This window comes from Ruditapes philippinarum, unplaced genomic scaffold, assembly GCF_026571515.1.
Source record: "Ruditapes philippinarum isolate M1 unplaced genomic scaffold, ASM2657151v2 ctg6016_1_1_1_1, whole genome shotgun sequence".
In the NCBI taxonomy this organism is placed as follows: domain Eukaryota; kingdom Metazoa; phylum Mollusca; class Bivalvia; order Venerida; family Veneridae; genus Ruditapes; species Ruditapes philippinarum.
Window position 1 is genome coordinate 35,125 of NW_026855046.1, and position 26,311 is coordinate 61,435.

General features: G+C 31.7%; 2 protein-coding genes across 2 annotated transcripts in view; both read right to left on the bottom strand.

The window, feature by feature from the left end:
* Positions 1-2,885: 2,885 nt before the first annotated feature.
* Positions 2,886-10,464, bottom strand: LOC132741952 (calaxin-like). The gene is made up of 5 exons (XM_060730226.1): positions 10,400-10,464; positions 7,279-7,383; positions 6,710-6,798; positions 3,675-3,779; positions 2,886-2,939 (listed from the first exon to the last, which is right to left on the bottom strand). Exons 1-5 carry the CDS (start codon positions 10,425-10,427, stop codon positions 2,886-2,888), a joined length of 381 nt encoding a protein of 126 aa, XP_060586209.1. The 5' UTR covers positions 10,428-10,464.
* Positions 10,465-13,768: 3,304 nt separating this feature from the next.
* Positions 13,769-26,311, bottom strand: part of LOC132741956 (zinc finger MYND domain-containing protein 11-like) — a 32,592-nt gene continuing 20,049 nt past the window's right edge. Inside the window, 4 exon segments of the mRNA XM_060730230.1 lie at positions 13,769-19,907; positions 21,129-21,314; positions 22,806-23,090; positions 24,331-24,432. Of these exon segments, the coding sequence (XP_060586213.1) occupies positions 19,785-19,907; positions 21,129-21,314; positions 22,806-23,090; positions 24,331-24,432 (696 nt within the window). The 3' untranslated portion in view covers positions 13,769-19,784.

Here is a 26,311-nt window from a genome sequence, read left to right on the forward strand (position 1 = left end):
TTATGAAAAGGGATATATTTGCACCCTTGGCCTTATCCCATTCAATGCCTTTGTTTTTACTAATCAAGTCTTATTGCTAATTTTGCCTCATTCCTGAGTATGATTTTTTCATTACTTTGTCTTATTCCATTTATAAATAGAAAACAAAATCAACTTTTAAAAGCAACAGTTTGGTCTACAAGTTTAAAATATTGTTGGCTAGTGGCTGAGATGACAAATACACTTGTACATGGTCTAGGACTGATCATTCATGTGTATACATTAACAAACTACATGTATATAGTTACCTTAACATGTACACAAATATTTTATTATTTTTATAAAAAATAAATAAAAAAACAACAACATTTTTTCAAACTCATTTTAAATATTTTAAAGGCCTTCTAAACCTTTATGTAGGGTCATCAACACTGCAAGCCAAATGCTGATAAGCAGAGCTGTGATAAGTCCAAGTTTTCTGTTTTGTTTTTCTCAGAATCATTATTACAGGATGTTAAATGAGTATAGGTTCAATAATGAATTTATTGAATAAAATTATAATATGTGAGTCACAGTGGAGCATAATATTATTTATTCAAGGAGTTAAATAAATTTAGTAATGAATTTACAGGATTATAATATTCTATTCATCACATACCCAAAATACCAAAATAAGACTTACTTATGGTAAAAAGAACCACTTTTTAATTGAGGTGCTTAAAGAGTAATGCGCGTCTTTACAAATTGTTTGTATAACACAAATGATGTCACGTCAAAATTTATGCTTAGCCATGCAAAACCAATTTTATGAAGTCACAAAAACCGGCACAGGTACATGCATGTGATGAATACAATGTATCTATATTCATGCAGCTTTTTTTTTACAACAGTAAAACATTTCTTTTATAGAGCCCATATCAACAACAATATGGTCATTTGTAAAACTTGGGGAAAAAAATCAACATAATTTCTTACATATATGTCTAAGTTCATTTACAGTGATATATCTATGCACTAAAATAATAATTATTTACGGTGATATATCTATCCACTATGCACACAATGGCACAATTCATAAAAACATTTGTCAAGCCCTGTGGCAATTTATCTTTTTGACTTTTTAGTTCAAGCCATTAGATTTTGGCATTTTTTATTACAGTATTTATCACCATGGAAAATATTATGTCCATTATATTCAAATTAATTTTCTTATGATTTTTGGTTAAAACTCTCTTAGAGGACCTCCGAAATGCATAATAAGCAGGAAACTGCTATGAGAGAAATCTAACCTAACAGTTATACAGTACCTGAAAGAATTCATGTCTATGCAATTTTTATCAAAAGTCAAATAGTAAATTTGTAACACTTGTACTGGAATTCTGTCTATACAGTATAGTAAAAAGAAAAGAAAAATAAATCAGATTACATTGCATGGGTGCAAGCTCACTAGGCTCTTTAAGTGTGACAATGGTTAATCACTCCACTGTTCAAGCAAATATATGTTTGTCCATGTTTTTTTGGTTAGACTTTAAGTCACATGTCACTATAAAAGTCCAATGCAACTGGCAGATGTTTCAGATACAGGCAGGCACTAGAGTAGAATCATCGACCTTCCATAGGCTAGTCAGATAGCTTCCTCATATGAAAGAATCAAAAAGTCCCAGGTGGGATTCCAACCTACAGTAGTGAGAAGGCAAAAGGCTAATAGTTAGCTACCATAACCACACAACCACAGAGTCACATAGGTTCCAGCAGATCAAGGGTTAACAAAATACAATGCATATTCTAAATATCAAGGAGTTGAGTATTAATATATTCTTAACCTATCTACTTAAAAGTCTAAGTAATGTACATTTTGACAGAGTAAGTTTACATTTTGGTAAAATAGACTAAGTTTACAATACAGTCAAACCTGTGCAAGTAGTCATCTCTTTATATATTAAAAACATCTGTACAATGGCCATTCTTTGAAAAATGCCATTTACTATTTAGAACAAAATTGAAAACAGGTCATCTGTATATGAATGCCCACAACTGGCGTTTCCTAAAACATGTTTATTCATAGGTTTGACTGTTTTTAAAAATAAATTTATAATAGATACATGTAATAATTTTGGATTTTGAAGACCTAAAGCTAAGTGCATGATTTATCTAAAATAGTTCATAGTTAATTGTACTAATAAGGGAAAATCACTTAAATATTCCATTCAGAATACAGTAACTGTTATACACCTTTTATCAAAATTCCTACCTTCACTATAAAGGGCTATAATTTCCTATTTGTTTAAACTATTAGATATTCCAGGACAATGATACTTCATTAATTCAATGACGTTAAATTACATGGTAAAGTCTTAAAACATGATGAAAAATACAGCTCTAGCAAAGATACTTGCCCCCTTTAATTACAACTGAAATGTCAAAATAAGATTCCCCTGATAAAAAAAAAGCCAAAACAAAAACACAAAAAACAGGCAAGCCACACCAAATTTTGGCAAACATAATTTGAATGAAAATTTATGTTGTTTAATTACTAATTCAATACAATTTAAAAGCTGAAAAAAGACAACTCCTTAAGATATTCCAAAAAAAAATGTTTTAAATAAATTATAAATTTTCTCAACAAAATATACATCTATAAAGAACATACAAGAGTATTTTGGAAACAATTGTATAAACTATACACATCACACATATATTATTACCAACAGCATATATTTTTAATACAATTTCATAATTTATTAATAACTTGATTAAAAGGCCTGTTCAATTCTGTTCTGATCCACTATAACAATTTTTGTTGTCAATGATTTTGATGATAATGATCATGATAGAGGTGACTGAAATAGTTCATTTTCTCAGCAATAATGTTCTTAAATGCCCTGAGTGGCATTTCCCGCCCTTTTTCACTTGTGCTTGTGTTTGTCGTCTGCTATCAACTCCAAAAATGTATCCTTACACTGAAAATAGAACAAGACTGATGTGCAATGGTTTATATGGTGCAGCGATAAAATGGAATGACATTGGTGATTTATTTACTGATAAATAGACCTTTTTGTTTAAACTAAAAGATATTCAAAGATAATGATTAATTCGTTAATTCAATGACGTAAAATTACAAGGTAAAGCCTTAAAACATGATGAAAAATACAGCTCTAGCAAAGAAACTTGCCCCCTTGAACCATGCATATTTCTGCATCCCCTTATATAACTGCTGTAGATTTAAAATACTGCTACAGACACTGCCGATTGTTTAATGTCAGGAACCTATCAAGCTAGCTTCAGAAGGTCTTTGGTTCTAACTAAAATGCCCTCTTGTGTCTAAAAATAATGCAGTTAGGGGCACCTGAGGTCTTCTATCCCCAATAAAGCTGAAGATATCACCAACTCACCATGATGTGTCCTTTACAGTGTTGGTTTGACTTAAACCCGAGAGTATTTCTATTCCTAAGTCTTGAAATTAATTACATTCTTTTTGAAAAATTTAAACTGTTTTTTTTTTTTTACTTTCTTTACAAAATCAACAATTAATTGCAAACACTAAAATCGTATAAGGCATCCTCATCTTTACTATAGGAGCCAGTTCCTCCTCTATTTAACTCTTGAGAACTGCTGTCATAATGATGTTTGTATGATATCATTACAGACACTTTTATATGAACACAAAATTATCCTGAATAAAGGTAAAAATTTACCCTAGGGATGGGAAGACATGGTCCCAAAGCTTCAATGAGTAGTGTTTCTTGTCTGACGGCTTGTTTGTAATCTTCTACAGACACCTTACCATCATGGTCTATGTCCTGTAAGAAATATTAGTGTAACCTTTATCTATCCTGTTTCTCAGTTATAATGCAATATGTATACTATTAGTCATGTAAGAAATGAGCTACCAACAGCATTAGTGTCTGATCTAAGACTGCATGAAAGTACAGGCTAACCAGGCTTTAATCTGGTAGCAAAAAAAAAATATTTTCTGTTCTAGGTTATGGGCTAAATCTGATAATAGAGAGCTCAGAAGTATTAATGAACTGTAATTTATAATATCGTATAGCATATGTTCACCATTCAAGCTCATGCACTTTAAAAATAATCATCATTTACAATATGCACTAAAATACAACTTTTGTTACATATGAATTCTTTGTTCTCAAGATAAATATAAAGAAAAAAATGCCAAAAGTAGATCTAATTACCAATTAATTTCCCAAATATAGTACAGCATTTGTGTTTTATAAAGAGGTGTGACAAACGTTGACCTAACAAAGCGTAATGCAGTACACAGTGTAACAACCCGTAGGACAGTGTTCAGTTACATCAAAATACTATATCATACTGGCAGGCTTATAACGCTTGGATACACTCCAACAGTAATTAACGGTCATTAACATAAATGAGATTTAATGGGTATATTTATCAATTAAACCATTTTATCACTTTCGTTTTTGAATAATGTGTCCCTTCAAATGATTTACTTTTATGATACTTCAAAGATTTCTGGGACTTAAATAAGTCATATGTAGCAAATATTTCAAATAAAATTATATACTTTTAATCAGGTCTTTGTTCGAAGTTAGAGTAAAAGCAAAATTTGAGTGATGATCTTTTCTAGTTTATGTATAAAGCATGTATTATCATAACAATAGCCATCATAAGGTGGGGGCAATGCTTGACTTTTTTGTACTTTTTCTAAAAGCAAACAAATAATTTAAACAAATCTTTAAAAAGAAAATTAAAGAAAAAAAATTAAGTTTTTAAAATTTTTTTTTATTTTAATAGGTTTGTCTAGTCATGCTATGTATGAATCATTTCCATAAATAAATGACAAAGTTAAGAAAATAAAAAATAATTTCAATCATCTAACCTTGATTGTCAAGGTCATTTAACCTTTTCCCTTATATAAGCGTGTTTCGACGGCTTTTTGCCCCCCCTTTTTTGAGGCCTCAAACAGTGAAAAAAGGCCCTATTTAGGCCCCAAAACACTGTTATTCGTTTGAGAAATGTTGGTAAAAAAAGTGACCACTTTTTCGGCGCCGTCCCCCATCCAAATATTACATCAGGGAGTTGCCAGAAGGGGGATGTGCCCCCTTCTGTTTGGGGGGTTTGAAGGGGGGCGGAGTCCCCCTCATCGCCAAGAAAATTTTGGACATGTGACAGGCTAAAAATGGCCTCAGGTTGATCTTTGGGTAACAAGTTACCTACGCTGAAAAGGCTTTTACTCTATGTCAATCCATTGAGAAGTTGCAGCACTTTGAAATCAGTTTTGATGGAAAAAAACAATGCGAAATAGTGTTGTTTGGCAATTTTGAGACGTCCCCCCGTTGCCATGGTAACAGGAAATTTACCATTGAGCACGCTGTTAAAGAGGCTATGGTGTAGTCAACATTTGTGCCAAGTTTCATTAGTATTGAAGCATTTTTCATAGTTTCATAGCAGTTTGAACTTGTTACAGGAGGCTTTTCAATGAAAACGGCCATTTTTCGCAATATGCTCATGGGGTAAAAGGTTAATGGTCATATCTAAAATTTTATTCATGTCCTTTTAGAAAACAAGTGTTGTTTTATGAATAAAAACCTGTATATATCAAAATTATGAAACTAAAAACTAAATTTATAATTTGATTTTGTTTGATAAGGCCCTTTTAAAAATAAAGGCCCAGTTAAAATTTTAGAAGGTTTGCCCAAAAGGTTTTATTTGTCCAAGTATGAAATAATCCTTTGGGTTAAAATAACCAATTTTTAAAAAGGCCCAAATTTAAAAAGCACAAATCATTAAAAAATTCCCAAAAAACTGCCCTTCCCAAGGTTTAAAAGGGCCCCATACAGGGAGTAAAGGTTTAATTTTGGGTTTTTTAAAATAGATACAAAATGCCCTTTTCCAAAGGGAAATTTGGCTTAATATGAATTAATCCATGTGTGTGATAAAACACATATTTTAAATAAGTGAGTAAAACACTATCAATATAATGAAAGTCGGGAAATATTAAAATACAAACTTTTGTTTTTTATTTGTACAGAAATTGAAACATTTTTTTGGTGACTCATTTTTAAAAAATGTGAAACCCCTAAAAACTGCAACTGAACTTTTTAAAACCCCAATTAAAGACTAACCCTTTTATACAACATAAGCTATGTGAGTTTTTAAATTTTGGGAATTTACTTTTGCTTAAAAAAATAGGGTTAAAATTTCTTATTTTTTCCCAACTCCCATTTTTTGAGTGAAGTTTTAAACCCAAAAATTTTCTGCATTTTCACACCCTTCTTTTTTTGGTGCTGAAACCCAAAGAAACCCAGAAAATATTGAAATACAAATATGGGAAAAAAATATGTGTTTTGTTTTTAACGATTGAGTGAAATTTTTCAAATCTGATTTAAGAAATTTTTTTACATAAACATTTTTAAATTTAAATACTCCCAGTCACAGGGGAAAAATGGGGGCCCTCCGGGTGGTCAGGCATAGACAAATTTTTGGGAAAGAAAGTTTGAAGTAGTTTCATGAACACTGTCTTATAAACCTGGCAAATTGTATAGGTGTATTCGTGTTCTACATAGGAGGCCTTTTATCCACGAGTATACAGGAAGACTTTTTGAGCCAAAGTTTTAATAATTGTGAAATATCATGCTATTGAGTAATAAGATCAGGAGCCAAAATAAAATTTTTTCACTTTCAAAATAGATATACCAAGATATTCAGACTATTGGATTTAAGCTTATAATCTTTAAAATGAACTTACTTGAACAAGACAATTTTTCAGCATGAGGAACATTTCTTCTCTTGAGATATAACCATCTTCACCTCGTGTTGAGTAAACAGAAAAACAAACTGAAATAGCAAGAATGAAAAAAATTAAAACAATTTATATGACTCTTAAGCCGGTGTTTAAAGCTGCATGCCTCCAGATGAGCCAAAATATTTCAAGAAAATCAAACTTGAGAAAAATGTTTTGTTTTATGAAAAGTAAAAAGACTGAAGACAAAAGTAATAATTTCCATGTTATTTGCGATAAATGGTCGATTTTTCAGTAATTTTCACCATATTTTTACTGCGTTACTAACACAGTCAGGGCTAATTTTGCATATTTTGACCTCTTTTTGGTAATTAACATGGGTTGTAAGTTCCGTTTGCAATGTGCATATTATTTTCTTTGTCAGCTTTACAATATTTTATTTTTTTAATACATTTTCAAAATCTTCATGAAAATAAGCAGGAATCTGGAGGCATGCTCCTCTAATAAATTATATTTACCATTATTTTGATTTTATGTGCTTTACAAAAAATGTTAAGAAATACAATTCAACTTACACTTGGATTGTTCATCAATGGTTCCCTTTAAGAAGATTGACATTCCAATGACCCATTCATCATCACTTATATAACCATCATTGTCAACATCAAATGCTCGAAACACTGAAAGTAAGATCATATGTTATACTGAACTTATGTTGAATATCTTTAACAAGAAGGGCGGCAGTGATAAAATACTATATATATTATTGTTCAATAACAATTACAATAAAAACAAGATATGTTTGTAAAACATGTATGCCCCCTATCAGCAGCCAATTAGTCATGTGAAAAGGTTATTATGCATGACTTCTGACCCAGTGATCAAACAATTAATAAGGGTTATCAAGTATCTACTGGTCATGACCTTAACCTTTGACCCCTTGACCCAAAACTCAATAGGGGTCATCTGCTGGTCACGACCAATCATCATACAAAGTTTGAAGTTCCTAGGCCTAAGCGTTTTTAGGTAATTGATCGGGAACCATTTTAACATACAAGGTCAATGTGACCTTGACCTTTGACCCCTTGACCCCAAATAAATAGGTCATTTGCTGGTCATGACCAATCACCATACCATGTTTGAAGTTCTTAGGCCAAAGGGTTCTTAAGTTATTGATTTGAAAGCATTTTTAACCTACAAGGTCAATGTGACCTTGCCCTTTGACCCTTAACCCCAATATCAATAGGGGTCATCTACTGGTCATGACCAATCACCATACCATGTTTGAAGTTCCTAGGCCTAAGGGTTCTTTAGTTATTGATCGGAAACCGTTTTTACCTAAGAGGTAAATGTGACCTTGACCTTTGACCCCTTGACCCCAAATCAATAGGGGTCATCTACTGATCATGACCAATCACCATATCAAATTTGAAGTCCCTAGGCCTAAGGGTTCTTTCGTTATTGATCGGAAACCGTTTATACCTACATGTACAAAGTCAATGTGACCTTGACCTTTGACCCCTTAACCCAAAATCAATAGGGGTCATTTGCTGGTCATGACAAATCACCATACCGAGTTTGAAGTTCCTAGGCCTAAGGGTTCTTCGTTATTGATCGGAAATAGTTTTTACCTACAAGGTCATGTGACCTTGACCTTTGACCCCTTAACCCCAAAATCGATAGGGTCATCTGCTGGTCATGACCAATCACCATACAAAGTTTGAAGTTCCTAGGCCTAAGGGTTCTTTTGTTAATGATCAGAAACCGTTTTTACCCAAGAGGTCAATGTGACCTTGACCTTTGACTCCTTGACCCAAAATCAATAGGGGTCATCTACTGATCATGACCAATCACCATGCCAAGTTTGAAGTTCCTAGGCCTTAAAGTTCTTTAGTTATTGATCAGAAACCGTTTTGCTTAAAAGGTTGTGAACCTTGAAAACTTTGACCCCTTTTGAACCCAAAAATCAATTGGGGGTCATTACTGACAATGACCCAATCACCATACCAAGTTTTGAAAGTTCCTAGGCCTTAAAGTTCTTTAGTTTATTGATCGGAAACTGTTATTGCTTACAGGTCAATGTGATTGACCTTTGACCCCCTTGAACCCCCCCAAAATCAATAGGGATCATCTACTGATCATGACCAATCACCATACCAAGTTTTGGAAGTTCCTAGGCCTTAAGGTTCTTCATTATTGTCGGAAAACCTTTTTTGGGCTTACAAGGTCAATGTGACCTTTTGACCTTTGGGACCCAAAATCAATAGGGGGTTTCATTCTACTGGTCAATGACGCAATCAACCCATACCAAGTTTTAAGGGTTCCCTAGGCCTTAAGGTTCTTTAGTTATTGATCGGAAACCGTTTTTGCTTACAAGGTCAATGTGACCTTGACCTTTTGACCCCTTGACCCAAAAATCAATAGGGGTCATCTACTGGTCATGACCAATCACCATACCAAGTTTGAAGTTCTTAGGCCTAAGGGTTCTTTAGTTATCACTCGGAAACCATTTGGTCTACGGACCGACGGACCGACAAGTGCAAAGCAATATACCCCCTTTTCTTCGAAATGGGGGCATAATCAGTATGTATATATAATGCTTAATATCTTTTACAAGTCAGGTCATATTAATACTGTACTAATGTTGACAATCTTTGGTAAGTACAGTACTGTCTATAAGGTTAAAAGTGGCTGAAAATGAGGAGTACAATTCGATTTATATTACATGGCTAGAAAATTTTCTAACATGGCTAAAAGAACAATAGGGAGAATAATTCTGTTTCTTTAAAATGGCTTGGAAATGCTCTAACATTGCTAAAAGAAAAATAGGTAGAACAAAATATGTTTGTACTTAGTGGGGGGCTTTACACATATATTTAAAAACAATGACACCCCTGGGGCAGGGCCAGTTTTGACCCCAGGGCTTTTATTTGAACAATCTTTGTAGGCACTTACTAGAAGATGTTTCATGCTTAATATCTACACTCTAGCTATTTGGGTTTTTCCGAAGAAGATTTTTAAGTTTTTGCTATACACATATAAGGAAAATCAATGTCCCCCAGGGCGGGGCCAATTTTGACCCCAGGGCTCTTATTTGAACAAACTTGGTAGACATCCATTAGAACATGTTTCATGCTAAATATCTTAGCTCTCGCTCTTTGGGTTCTTTAAAAGAAGATTTTTAAGTTTTTACAATATGCATATAGAGTAAATAAATGAACCCCTGGGCCGGGGCCAATTTTGACTCCAGGGCTTTTATTTGAACAAACTTGGTAGACACTCACTAGAAGATGATTCATGCCAAATATCTAAGCTCTAGCTCTTTGGGTTTTTTAGAAGAAGATATTTAAAGTTTTTTCTTTTGGTTGCCATGGCAACCAGAGTTCTGCATGGAATGGAATTCTTTGAACAACTTTGTTAAGGCTTCACACAAGGAACATCCCTGTGAAGTTTCATTATGATTTGCCTTATGGTTTCAGAGGAGATGTTGTTTTAAAAGTGTGAACGGACAACGGACGACGTACGACGGACGCCAGACGACGGACGAAGAGTGATCCTAATAGCTCACCCTTAGCATATGCTCAAGTGAGCTAAAAACAACAGGAAAACAAAAGGACAGCTTTTTAAATACCCATTAGTAGATACATAATGTCCAAACACTTTCACATCAAACATAAATGCACTATGAAAGCTTACCTTTATCCATTAAAACATCATCTGTCATATTAAAGTGCTGGTAAAGTATATTCTAAAATCGTGTTTATAATACCCCCTTTTCCACGCTTTATCCCCACTCCCCTTTTTTTAGTGAACTTTTTAAAATAGTTAAGCAGTTTTAAAACTTCTTGTTTCAAATGAAAAATTTAAAAAACAGCATAAACACTCAGAATTATCTACTTTAAAAAACGGGGATTTTCATTTAAATTAGAACAGAAAACAGTTTTTTTCATGGGTAAAGGGGTCAATTGGGCCCCTATACCAACTCTGTCCTCTATTAAAAACCTATTAGGATATAGATTATTTTTTAAGAAGTAAATTAAACTATGAAATTATTCAGAGGTATGATTACTAACAAACAGAAATTGAAAAAATTGGCAGTGTAATTTGTTTGAATTATCTTTGTTTTGAAGAGAATTATCAATACATTCAAGATGTTTTATGTCAGATTAGTCTATAAATAATAAAGTCTTTAAAGGAACTCCACTGAGGTTTAAAGGCTAAAAACATAAAAATTTAATTTTTCACATAGATAAACATGAGGACTTAAAACAGAAATATAAATAAAATATAACCAAGAAATATACAAGAAATACATTGAAAATCATACGTTTGTGCTATTCTCAGTCCGATTTGAGTGAAAAGTGTTTAAACGCTTTTCAATTTTGGGTCATTTATCACTATTATAATAATTATTCTGGAAAAACAGAGGGAGATAATGATCTGAAATTTGGCACATACGTTAAGTATAGATCTACATCAAATGGAGTAATAATCTAAAAAAATTATTTCCAGTCACGTTATGTCAAAAAACCTCAGTGGAGTCCCTTTAATTGAATTTTGTGACAATAAATGTAATAATATTAAACACTGTTTGTAACTAAATATAACAATTTAACAATGTTGTTTGAAGGATATTTTCTACAAAAAAAATAGACAAAACATATATAATTATAAATTCTTCCTCTCTGTACAAATTCAAATACTTTCATAAATTAATCTTTTGAATATCCATGAGAAGAGGTCTATATAATTATAAACATGATAATGTTGAACAATGAAAGTTTTGATGAAAACAAATAAAAAGTAATAATAGTGAACTTTACATGTACTAGTAATGAAATTACAATTATTGGCTGAGTTGACCCATGCTAAGTTGGTAAAGGGCTGCGATGACTGGGGGACCGAGATGACCCAGATTCTATCCTCCGTTACAGTATGTGGGCATATTATTATTATACTTTGGGAAATGGGCATAGTGTTTTGATCCAAAGTTTTGTTTTACCACCAAATCAGAAAGTGATTATTTTGAGTCAGACTTTAAGTGCAGGGGTGTTTTATTTATACAGAGCTTATTTTAGTTTGATTAAAACCAACCAGTACTAGCCAATAAAAGGGTGAAAGGGTGAGAAAATGAGCAGCCTGACCGGGACTCGACCCCGGAACCCTCGGAATACTGTACCGCGGCTCAACAGACTGAGCTGTCTCGCCGCTTACACATTATCTCCCCTAAAAAATGAACAATTCTGAACTGTGACAAGTGTAAAGTTTTGAGAAATGGATGGTATACCTTTGTAATTGGAGTAGATAAATCAAATACTCATATTGATTTTAAATATCACAGCAAGTAAATCACTCATTTTAAAGAATTGGAGTAATAGATAAGTATTTTTAGAGATAAATTTAATTTTGTTCACTTACAAGCAATGGGAAATTGTCTAAACATGTGTCCGACACTTTATTATCCGAACCTATTCAACTACGGGCACCTTGTCTGTTAATTAGAAAGAAATTGAATCGCTATTAACATATTAAAAGTAAATTTACTTACAATGGCAGCATTTATGCTTGCATAAATTATCAGCTTTATGTGCCATCTCCTGTCTTTTCGTCCCGAACGCCTTTTTGGTTTTTCCTGGCATTTTTGTTATTTTTCCCAAATTGACAATTAACTAGCAACTTATAAAAACTAAAACTAATAGTGAACGAAATTTTACTTTTTCATAAATCTGTCAATATTTCATCATGTTTATGTTATTGTTACTGATATCACATGTATGAAAACTATCTTTAACAACAAAATATTTCTCAACGTTTAAATTTACAAATAAATATTATTTTCAAATTTCTTTTAAATAATTCCGTTTAATTTTCAGTAATGAGATTGTTATTATTGATATCAGCGTCATGTTCCCATAGCGATAATCAAATTGTTTATAGTACGGATAATTTATTATGCGTTACCGACTTATGGGTAAAATGCTACTAAATATTGAAATGAACGGACTGCAATGTTACAATGTAAGCGTTTCAAAACAAAACTGATCATAAGCTTTATGACATTATGAACTTGCTTACTTTTACTCCTTTATTGTAAGGTCTTTATTTAGTATAAGATACAAGTCTAGTGCAATAATTTTCATGTCAAATTTCACGGATTTATATTACATAAATCATTGCAAATTTGCATGAAGTGATGAAATAACTGTTTTGGACCTGCTAAGAGCTAAGAGTATGTGCTGAAAATTCAAAAACGCATTTGAGAATGCCCTTCTGGAGATAAATATCCTGCCAATAAATTTCTGATGTTAGTATTTTCAAGTAAATGTAGGATTGTCCAATGGTTCTCTTCTTTCTGTTTTTTTGTTTGTTTTTGTTTCATTACATTTTTTTTTAAATAAACAGCTAACATCATGAAAATGTCCTTATTTATTTTGTTGAAGTGTGTTGTTACATTACGTTAGTTAAATTAACTAAGTCACACAAATTTTCTAACTGCCATTTTGGTGAGGTAAAGTTGGCAAGCAGTATCTCACACATTGTTATTTTAAGTGAGTTGTAGGGTTGTATATGAAGTCTGTTATATGTTGAGACAATCAAATAAGTATTTAGTGGTGTTCAGCCTTAAATCATAGACATGATTTAGTTAAAAACAGCTGCATTCATTTTGACCAATCAATACCTATCACATATCAAAGGACAAGAAACAAACTTTGTTCATGAAGTTTAGAAAACAGAAACCACCTTACTTTATTCATTTATACCTCTTTGAGTAAACTCAATGACAGTTAAAATCTGTCGTAAGGGCCAAATACAGACCATATTCAGCAAAACCTGTTACTAGTATTTGAAGCCGGTTTGTGCTTTCCCAATTTTTCATCAGTGGATGACAACATATACATATACAAATTTTCACAACTGATCTTTTCAGACTTCAGACATGTTATTTGAAGCCAGGTTGCGCTTTCCCTATTTTTCACACATATACAAATTCCCACGACTGATCTTTTCTTATACTGAGCTTACAAATGATATAAGATATTGTGTAAGAACAACAAAGATGGGATATATATTTTTAGGCTTTATTTCTGACTGATGTAAATATAATACACATTGACACCACAATGCCTATGAGGAATCATCAGGATCATCTCCACAAGTATGGAATTTTATATATAATACAAAAACATATCCTGATAAAAAACGGGGGCATTTGTACAACATCGTTTATTTTATATAGATTGCTGATTAAAATAACAAATGAAAGCTTCTTCTTATGATAATCATAATTTTACAGAATATACAATTTGTATATACATGCACATTTTGTACCCAGAACTCTGTAATAGTAAAATATTTAATAAGTTCAAAAAATATACAAACACCCCCAAACAAATTAATTTTTGTTTTGCAAATATCTGAGACGCTATAAAAACGAGAGCTTCAAAGTAGGAAAAAAAATTGATTAATTCAATAAATTTCTCAAACAAAAGCTATCCACAGAACAGCCTGTACCACTTGGTGCTTGATCGGTGACTAAAAATTATGTCTCAAAAGGTATGCATGAATACTGAAGTAAACATCTTTAGATGTTGATGAGAAATAAAGTTGTATAAACAACTTTAACCATTATTACACAAAGATTGATGCAAAAAGTATGTTATCCCCAATTTTCTTCAAATATTAACAACAAAAAAAGAAGACAAAGAAAGATAGAACAATTAAAAAAAAAAGAGTTTAAAAATTGAATAAAATTGTTCCCAAAATTTACATGTAAATGAACAACCTGTCAGGTTGATTGACTTATTTCATTAAAATCATTGTTACATCTTTGTCTATGATTTTTTTTCCCCATGTAGTAATGATACCAGAAAGGTAAACATTTACTTTAATTTCCACATCTCCTTAGTTATTTAATAAAAAAGGGATTTTTTTTAAATTTGATTACTGAAACTTTCTTATAATCACTGAACAAAACAAACCTAACCCCAAATAGATAACTCACTAACATGTATGACATTGCTAAAAACAGAAGAGCAAAGAAAAAAAAACACACCCCAAACAACAGATATTAACATACAAAATGTAAACATCCCTGTGTTTAAGTCTATTTAGAAAACACTGAAAATTATACATATGACTTTAAAAATGTGACTCGCATGGTTTCATAAAAATTTTTAAATTTGAACTTAGAAATGATTTACACGGTTTCATGAAAATTATACATCTAAACTTAGAATTGATTCACATGTTTTCATGAAAATTATACATCTAAACTTAGAATTGATTCACATGGTTTCATGAAAATTATACATCTGAACTTAGACTTGATCCACATGGTTCATCTAAACTTAGAATTGATCCACATGGTTTCATGAAAATTATACATCTGAACCTAGAAATGATTCACATGGTTTCATGACATACAAGAATGAACCAGGAAACAATCTATGTAGCAATCAAATCTTGAGAAATAAAATGTAAACAATGTAAATATAAAATATAAAGAAAATTTACCTATTCAGTGCCTTCAAAAAGTTCTTAACCACACATGTTTATCATTCTAATTTGTAATTGCTAGTTTGAAACAAATGACTTACTTAAATTTGTTAACTTTCAATGTGAATTTGCTGAATTGTTTTAAACATTTATTTTACTCTTCCAAAATAAAATTGTCTGTTTAGCCTCAGGGAATATGTAAGATTACCTATCAACAAATTTATTCTTAAAGAACCCCCTAATAAACCAGTACCAACACCAGCATACATGTAAATGCCAAAACTGGCAATTACTCTTATATTTGACCATAAACAAGATTGTTACCATAATCAGTAAGGCAAACAGAAAAAAGAAATTTGAAGGGGGGGGGGGGAAAGGCAGGTGGGGCAGCAATATAGTACACCTCTATATTTGAACTACTGGTGATTCACATAACAAAAGCTCGCTGTTGACATAGATAAAAAGACTGTTTAAACATAACATTTTGACAACAAAAAATACACTTTCATATTAAATACATGCATAAAATGTATTCTTTTTTTAAGTGTTCAGAAATATTAACATAACTTTGTTTTAAAGCCATAGAATTTTAAGCATAATTTTTACAGCACTATAAAATTTTAAATACAATAAAAACAAGTTTAGATAATCATTAAGAAATAAATTTTACATCACTACAATTATACAGATAAAAAAGCCAAAAAAAATGTTATTCAAATTGTAGGAAAATATATGACCAAGCAAATCTTTAAACAATTAAGAGAATTCCAGACCCTCCTTGTATTGTCCTAAAGAAAAATGATTTAGCCTGTAATAGATCTTGTAAATACAGGTTAAATTCATTACTTCCTAAACTAAGATATAAATAAACAAGACACAAATTGATACATCATCTGTGTACACTAATTTATGTTTTGTCTTTATCTGTTGCTTTTTAAGGCAAATTTTAAACATCAGATTTTCGATTCTCAGTGGTAAGTCCATCTCACAATGCTTTTCTGATAACAAACAAGTGATTACCAACTTCTCCACAAGTGACTGACTATAATCCTGTATAATCTCTGTATAAGAGGTAAGAGACAAATGACCATAAGAATCAATGTCTGAGATCAAATGTCATAAAGTTCAAAGTGTATGTATATAATTATATAGCACAAATAATGACATCAAATATAACATGTAGTAAGGAATATCATTTTTTTAATTTTACAAGAAATTATTTTGTTAGTTAAACAATACATATACATGTAATTATTACCCTAAACACTTGCAGACCCTGTTCATAAGTTCACACTTAAAGACTAATTTTTATTCTACATAATTATATAGTAATTGCATAAGATTTGTACCTAGTTATACCATAGTTAGAAGACATACCCAATACCATGCAAATATTTTTTTGAAACAAACATCAATTGATGAAAATAGCCACTCCATAAAAATTTCTGCGGTAACTTCATTATTTTTTCAATAAACTGCCTTTAGTTACATTAAAGGGCATTTAAAAAGAAATCAGGTTCATTTCTTAAAATTTACAGCACTCATTATCAATGTATAGGCTTATTACTTGCACAAAGAATTCAACATATAGAAATAATCTTAAATCATAAAAACAAACAGAACAACACCATGGATTCTTGCAACAAGACATAATCACTATATCTACCATATACTGGACAAATTCATGTCAATTTGAGACAAATGTAAGACTTTTTTTTTCTTTCTCAATCAGTTCAACAAATACTAGACTTTTAAATATACTAAAATAATTGTATCATAATGAACTAGTCAAAAAATATACAATATAAATATTGACAAGCATAAATTTACTGTGACATGATCATTCATTCCAATTTTAACACATTAATAAAATAATGATATATTTAAATATAGAGAATGTGGCTGAATGTACGAAATAAATGTTTGAAACCTTCACAGACAGAAATATAAAGTTTAAACCTTACATAGAGGATATTGAATGAGTGTACATGTAATACTTAACTGATTGAACGAGTTGTATGCAAGCCTCTGGTAAACATAATATTGTTTTATTCAACAAGTTCAATAAATCAAGAACTGAATCTGTATGATTATATTATTCTATTTATCACATAATTAATTTAAGAATGGTTTACAGTTAAAGTTTTTTTTTTTTTGGTTGACACGCCTATAGTGAAAGGCCAACATTAGCCCGCTTTAAGGCTATGTTTGTATATAACGCAAATGATGTCATGTGAGTTTTATTACACTAATGTAATATTGTTTGTATTATATGGGTTTATCACACTCGGGTGCACCGTGGTTTATGTGATAAAATATGATTATAAACCCCTGAATGTGAATACTGGTACTGTAGACTAGCCTATGCTACCAGTATGGAACAATTTCAGCATGCACATGTCTCAAGTCCAAAAAAATGTTTACCTCTGAAGGAAATATCAACTAAACCTCTAAAAAAAACCAATAACATTGCTGTCTGACCAGGCTTTTATACAGATGATTGCTAAAAATACATCTTTTTGAAATATAAAACATCTTAACATAACAATAGAAAGTTGCAAATTGAAAGCAGTGTTGTCCAATATAAATATTTAGCAGTCAAACAGTTCAACATCAATGCCGCCTAAATACAGATAACATCCACCATGTGTTACACATAAAACAGCCCTATTTTATCATTATTACATTAAATATCTTCATTCAAAACAACATCTATCAATTCTCAATCAAAACTAATCTTACAATCATAAAGAGATCATGTATAAAAAATGACAAGCAAAATTGAATGTACACCTATATTCACGGAGAGTTTTATCTTCTCTTACAGAGAAAAAAAACAACAATATCTCAATAAATAATCAATAAAACTATTTAACAATAAAGTCTTAATGTAACAGTCCCACCTTCTCATCGCTATTTCAAGAAAACAAACACAACTTAACGCAAGTACAAACTGACGGAGAATCTTAATTAAAAAACAAAACTATACATATAATAAACCTGCATAAATAGATCTAGAATTGAACTTATCTACAAAATTTTATTGAAATTTAAGATAAAGTGTCAGAAAACATGAATGTGATAGATGCCATGAATATATAACAAAGACAAAAACACAGACAGGCAGCAGGTGTATTTAATATAATTTAAACTTTACATATTTTGACTCTTCGAGTGCAAACAGCAAAAACGATTTCCCTCTACCAACATCTCTAAAATTTCAAATACTCGATGCTCAATTTATTCATATACTGAAATTCCTGAACTCACTAATATACTGTTCAAAGTTCAGATCATGGCAAGTCTATTATTTAAACTGGGAATAATAAATGGGTCAAGCATTACTTTTGTAAGTACACTAATTTTCTCTCTCCTTTTGTTTCTATTATTTCTAAATATAGAATTTTCATTTAATGACTTATTCATCACTTTTTTCATCACTGTTATGTACTTTAAATATAAGATAAAACAAATGGAGGTCAAACATGAGGATGATTTGTAAACTGGTTCATTCAAGAATCTAAAAGTACTTGTCTTCTAATACCTTCACCATTCATTTTGAGAAAATGTGTCTACAATGTTGAATGAGTTACAACAAAAATTAAAAAAAAATATATAAAAAAAAGCCTGCAAAGTGATTCATTCTTGATTTTTACAGCAAAAAATAAATCATTTCTTTATAAAATATAATTTACAATATCCTTATTTAAATTATGAAAAACGTTTTCACAAATGTATACAAGAACTAACTTTATTCAACATTAATAGTTAGATAACATCTATATTAAATACATTCCTTCTCTATTCAAAGCACTTCATTATGTCTTTATATCCTTTGTCAAAAATTTATGTGGCTAGGTGTAAAATATTTGATTTATAATTAAGATTATCAAATTTTAATTCTTCAACACTCAAAATATATCACTTGGATTTACCAATAAACATGTAAAGAACCAAATAGAACTTCAAAACTTCAATTTTAAAGAAAATCATTATAAAATATAAAACATGCTAGAACTGTCCTTTTTATATATTTTAGGATTTCAACAATGAAATTCTGTGTAAGAGATGGGGTAATCAAATCACTTTTAACAATCTTAATGGACAGTCTCATAATAGCACTGTTGACATCTACTTTGTGCTGACTAGTTGTACTTGAACACACACACACACTTTTAAGATGGCCATGACCTTTACAGTGACATGAAGGTCATTCAATGACAAATATTCATTCAGACAGTGACCTTTCAAAGACAATGACATCTTCTCGTTCAGTGACCCTTGCAGGTCAATGGCACATTTCCATTAAAACAGTGATCTTTCAATGCCATTTTCTGCTTGAAACAGTGACCTTTCAAGGTCATATACCTTTACATATTGTAATGACAACCTTTCAATGTCATTTACTGAATTTCTTTCAAACAATGGCTTTTCTGATGTATCTGACCTCTAACATGAGACGTTGACTTTTTAATATTAATTTTATAGACAAGTGATCTCTCAAGGTCACTGACCTTTAGCACTGTTAGATTGAACTTTGAACTATTTAAAAATAATATATTGGTGAAGTTAATGTTATATTTTTTTATCTTTTTCTCCGACAAACACGTTTGTGTTCTTTGTGCCAGTGTTCTTGTTGACATTTGACACTACAGTATGATGTGTTCCAACAACAGTGGTACATGGCCTCTTCCTCACAGTTATAACACTGGAAATATACAGATGAAACCAACGATTAAATTTCAAATATAACTTATATATTTACAAACTATTCATAAGTTTTCTTTTTACATTTTCCTGTATTAAATCTTTTGTGTAATGTTTTCTTTTTAATTATTTACACATTGTAAATGGCATCCACCTTGTATTCTTGTGAAATTGTTAACTTGAATATGCAATACTTGACTTGTTTATGTCAACAGCATGGCCTCAGAAATTGTTGGTTGACTTTCAAATTTAGCAATTTTATATAAACTATAAACCTGCTGAAGTTTTGTAATGGATTTACCCAGCTGTAAATTCTAGGTTTTTTATTATCATCATACAAAAATTGAGCTACTAACAGTATAGAGCCTGGTCAGATTGCTGACTTCACTCTTTACTGGTGACACAGGCTTATCCGTTTTGATTTCAGCAGATTTATGGTGAAAATTACCCCACATTTCCAAATTCAGAGGAGGACAATTTCATCACCTCAGATAGTGCAAAGGTTAAGCATCCATTTATAATACTAAATCATTTTATTACATGCTTTTCGGTGGTTTATAGAAATATATCAGTGAAATCAAAACTGATAATTTCAATGTTTCAAACAGTGAAATTATCAATTTGATAATTTCACTGTTTTGAATATTTGAGCCCGTTACGTTGTTTCAGTGAAATACATGGGTTCACAGTACTGGAAACCAACCTAATGACGTGACGTCGTAAATGACGTCACGTTGTATTATTATTTGGCGCCCTTTTCATTTAATATTAGGTTAAAATGTCATTTTAAACGTTTCTTTGCATATAATAAAAAGAAAATTTGTTTAGTTTAATGTAAGATCGAAATATATTTCACCTTGTGAACACCAAAAGTTCATATTTCACTCGTGGCTGCGCCACTCGTGAAATATACCTTTTGGTGCTCACTCAGTGAAATATATTCCGATCTTACACTGAACTAAACAAATATCCTCTATATCATTTACAAGTTATAACTTATATGTTCACAGCCTGTAAGCACTTGGAAAATTAACTGTCCTAACAATATCATATTTAACTGTCCTAACAATATCACATTCTTATATGGAAACAAGAACTTTGTACATGTACGAGAATTCTGAAATCATTCACAGAAGGGCACAAATTGATGCATAATCTAGAACAGCATTAAATATGATACTAATGCCGCACATTAATATATATATAAAACATAGGTACATACCCATTGTTTTTTCTTCGTAGATGATATGGTTTCCTTGTGTTTCTGAGCAAGTTTCTTCATCTCATCTTTATACTGTTCTTTACATTTATCTTCTGTTTGCCGACGTACTCGGTCCAGCTCAGTCTGTAATTTACTCATTGCCCGAGACACTGCTTGCTGTTTATCCTCCTCAAAATCTTTGTGTAACTATGGTAACAGAAAGTGAAATTTATGAATAAGATTTAAACTCTATATAAAATGACACCAAATACATAGAGGATATTTGTTTAGTTCAGTGTAAGATAGGAATATATTTCACCGAGTGAGCACCAAAAGGTATATTTCACGAGTGGCGCAGCCACGAGTGAAATATGAACTTTTGGTGTTCACAAGTTGAAATATATTTCGATCTTACACTAAACTAAACAAATTTTCTTTTTATTATATGCAAAGAAACGTTTTAAAAAGACATTAAACCTAACAAGAGCTGTCGGTAGGACAGCATGCTCGACTATTCTTAGTGCTTGATAGTAAAAAAAATGCCTGATACAGTTACCTCCTCCTGTTTACAGGTTGGGGTCATGATGGTGAACAAGTTTGCAAAGTTTCAAAGCCATATGTCAATGGACTTTGAAAATATTTGAACTATTACAAAAACTTTAACGTAAATTCTAAGTCGAAAAAGGGGCATAATTCTGTCAAAATGCTTGATAGAGTTACCTCCTCCTGTTTACAGGTTGGGGTCATGATGTTGAACAAGCGTGCAAAGTTTCAAAGCCATATGTCAATGGACTTTGAAAATATTTGAACTATTACAAAAACTTTAACGTAAATTCTAAGTCGAAAAAGGGGCATAATTCTGTCAAAATGCTTAATAGAGTTACCTCCTGCTGTCTACAGGTTTGGGTCATGATGTTGAACAAGTGTGCAAAGTTTCAAAGCCATATGTCAATGGACTTTGAAAATATTTGAACTATTACAAAAACTTTAACATAAGTGGTTACGCCGACGCCGACGCTCGGGTGACTGCAATAGCTCTACTTATTCTTATCGAATAGTCGAGCTAAAAATGAATGAAAAGCGCGCCAAATAATTATACAACGTGACGTCAATTACGACGTCACGTCATTAAGTTGGTACCCAGTACTGTGCACGCTGGTATTTCACTGAAACAACGTAAGGGGCTTAAATTCAAAACAGTGAAATTATCAAAGTGGTAATTTCACTGTTTCAAACAGTGAAATTACCAGTTTTAAATCACTGATATATTTCTATAAACCACCGAAAAGCATGTAATAAAAGATTCTTCTTAACATGTTATATCAAACCTAGAAAATGACAAGAATCCATTTTGAAAATTGACAGGCTGAATCTTAAAAGCAGTGCAAATTGTCAACTTTAGTGGTCTATTGCTTATTCCATGAATTCCATCAACACTTAAAACATAAGCTTCTTAGAACTGCAAAAAAATTGCAACAGTACAACTGACTTCCCACACAGCTACACATTTATACAAACATTGATTGAGTATAAAAACATATGAATCAACAGGTAAATCAAGATGTAGGTAGAAAAATTATAATTACATTTAATGCATTTACTAAATGTTGTAACTTTTTGAATTTTTAAAACCTTTTTACACATGTTTCAGTACCTACATCAAATTTCTACATAAAAGATAGAAGATGTTTTACATACTCTTTCAGAAAGTTCATCCAACACTTTTTCTTTATCGTCTTTGTGTTCTTTTTCTAACTTTTCTCTCATTTCACTTAATTGTTTATTATATTTCACATCACAATTACATGTTCTTGGTTCTGAATTTGATTCCAACACTGGTGGTTCATCCAACTTTGTTTGTGGGGGTGCTGGAGTGGTATCAGTTTTCCCAGAATTCTCTGTTGAAGAAGTAGACTGTTCCACTGTGACAACGGGCTGGTCCTCTGTTTGTGTAGATGAAACTGTTGTGCTTGCTGATGTATGCTATAAAAGAAAAAGGATCAGTCCAGATAAAATTCTAAATCAATCAAAAATGATAAAATCCTGCAAAAATTACTTCACTCAGTAATTCTTAATTCAAATAACAAGTTAGACTATTTCATGAATATATTAATTTAGATTAAGTGAGGGTTCATTTGACTTTTCAAGCAATTAAGGTTATAAAACCATATGTAAGTAGTTAGAAAGAGTTGTAACATATAATGTTTATATTATTTAACACACATGAATTTTGTATGTAAGAAAAAAATGTTCCATAACACAATATTATATTATGGTGCTGTCTTATGCCTTCAGCAATTATTTTGTGAATGTGGCATTCATTTTAGGCCATTATAAAATCATAATTCTTTCATAAAAGTATTTTGGTAGTTGTCTTTCTCAATCTTCAAAGTATACCTTTTTCCAGCAGATATATAGCTTTATACACTTTAAAAGAATGGGACTCTGTTTTAATTCAAGGAATTGCTATAAATTGTTACACACAACATATGTTTAAAGTTAGAGGAAAGTGTAGTAAGCTTTTTTCAACTATCAAGCAATATGCAACTTTACAAATACTGGCTCTTTAACCTACTGAATTTCTTAAAGGCTCTGGAATATTCCATTGACAATAATTGGGTGTTTAAGATGAAAATATAAAGTTGGTAAGCACAGATATACAGACTGGCCAGGCTCTATACTGATGATAAAGGCTTATCAGCAGGGTATGTGTTAAACAATAAACAACACAGTAAAAACATCACTTTTAAACTACAATTCAATATAGTCAGTCAGTTTAAGGACTGAATGAAAGAGTTAGATTTTTGCATTAAACTCAATAATATGAGCAGCAGTGTTAACAGGTGAAAGAGAAACAATGGACAAGATTTACAGTCTAATTTCAATGAAATATGACATGCTATTGAAACATGTAAATGATTTTTGTACAGTCACATCATACAAATAGATAGCCGATACTTCATATTTTGTTTCATACACACATAGTGTGTGGAATGATTTGGACATGTATCAAACCAATGACCTTCCTTACAGAAAGAAAATCATCTAAAATTACTAAGCAACCAATGCAATCTTGAACAGGCACAAAATATTGGAATAAAATATTTACCCACAAACCCACCCCATCAAAACTTGCCTGCTTAACAAACAAATATAGCTGAACTTTAAAAAGTCCATGATGTTTGACACACAAAACAACAAAAATAAGGAGAGCAGTTCATACTTTTTTGCTGGTTTGAGATGCTGTGCTGGTAGACTGACGGCTTTTCTTATTTGGTGGAGGATATTCTGCCGTAGATGTAACTATGTCATCTGGGGACGATACCTGTAATATAGAGAAATACCAAGGTAACATCAAAATGATTAAACTCTCTTATAGGTGAAACAAGATCTTGTTTTTCGTGAAGGACTTGCAATGTTGATGTTGAGATCTATAATCCCTATGATTGAAATAACAAAGTAATTCAGGCTTAGTTTTGCAAAATCTCTTTTAGTTTGATTAAAAATTTACTCTGTAAAATCAAATAAATATATCTGTGCGACGAGCCCAGACTAATGCACTGTCTGCTATTCAGTCAGTAAATATTTTGAATTCTTCCCTAAAAATGAGAAATAATTATGTCCAGTTTGGAAGACTGGCAAGTCCATCTAGATATTTAGCAAAACAAAGGTTCAACTATAAAATAATAACAGCAAAGTAAATCCTTTTATAAATAAAACCTCAATGTCATATAATCTTAACATAATAATTGTCCAAATTACCTGATGAATGTCTATAACATAACAAGAGGGCCATGATGGCCCTGAGGTCGCTCACCTGTATATAGGCCCCCCCACCCCCGGGCCAATTTTTACCCAAGGGCTTTTATTTGTTTATTTGAACAGACTTGGTAGACACCCATAAGAAGATGTTTCATGCTAAACATCTAAGTTCTAGCTCATTGGCTTTTTTAAAAGAAGATTCTTAAAGTTTTTACTATACACATATAGTTAAAAACAATGACACCCCTAGGGCAGGGCCAGTTTTGACCCCCGGGCGTTTATTTTAACAAACTTTGTAGATATTTACTTAAAGATGTTTCATGCTTAATATCTAAACTCTAGCTACTTGGGTTTTTCCAAAGAAGATTTTTAAGTTTTTGCTATACACATATAAGGAAAATCAATGACCCTCCCGGGCGGGGCCAGTTTTGACCCCAGGGCTTTTATTTGAACATACTTGGAAGACACCCATTAGAACATGTTTCATGAGAACATGTTTCATGCTAAATATCTTAGCTCTAGCTCTTTGAGTTCTTTAAAAGAAGATTTTTTAAGTTTTTACTATATGCATATAGGGAAAATCAATGACCCCCTGGGGCGGGGCCAATTTTGACCCCAGGGCTTTTATTTGAACAAACTTGGTAGACACTCATTAGAAGATGTTTCATGCTAAATATCTTAGCTCTAGCTCTTTGGGTTCTTTAAAAGAAGATTTTTTAAGTTTTTACTATATGCATATAGGGAAAATCTATGACCCCCTGGGGCGGGGTCAATTTTGACCCAAGGGCTTTTATTTGAACAAACTTGGTAGACATTCACTAGAAGATGTTTCATGCCAAATATCTAAGCTCTAGCTCTTATGGGTTCTTTAAAAGAAGATTTTTTAAGTTTTTACTATATGCATATAGGGAAAATCAATGACCCTCGGGGCGGGGCCAATTTTGACCCCAGGGCTTTAAATTGAACAAACTTGGTAGACATTCACTAGAAGATGTTTCATGCTTAATATCTTAGCTCTAGCTCTTTGGGTTCTTTAAAAGAAGATTTTTTAAGTTTTTACTATATGCATATAGGGAAAATCAATGACCCCCTGGGGCGGGGCCAATTTTGACCCCAGGGCTTTTATTTGAACAAACTTGGTAGACATTCACTAGAAGATGTTTCATGCCAAATATCTAAGCTCTAGCTCTTACGGTTCTTTAAAAGAAGATTTTTTAAGTTTTTACTATATGCATATAGGGAAAATCAATGACCCCCAGGGGCGGGGCCAATTTTTGACCCAAGGACTTTTATTTGAACAAACTTGGTAGACACTCACTAGAAGATGTTTCATGCCCAATATCTTAGCTCTAGCTCTTTGGGTTCTTTAAAAGAAGATTTTTTTAAGTTTTTACTATATGCATATAGGGAAAATCTATGACCCCCCGGGGTGGGGCCAATTT

Coding starts and splice junctions, on each gene's coding strand:
- LOC132741952 (XM_060730226.1), bottom strand. CDS start 10,427: ATGACAGATGATGTTTTAATGGATAAAG. Junction 6,799..7,278: donor CATTGATGAACAATCCAAGT/GTAAGTTGAATT, acceptor TTGCTATTTCAG/TTTGTTTTTCTGTTTACTCA. Junction 2,940..3,674: donor CATGTCTTCCCATCCCTAGG/GTAAATTTTTAC, acceptor TTCTATTTTCAG/TGTAAGGATACATTTTTGGA.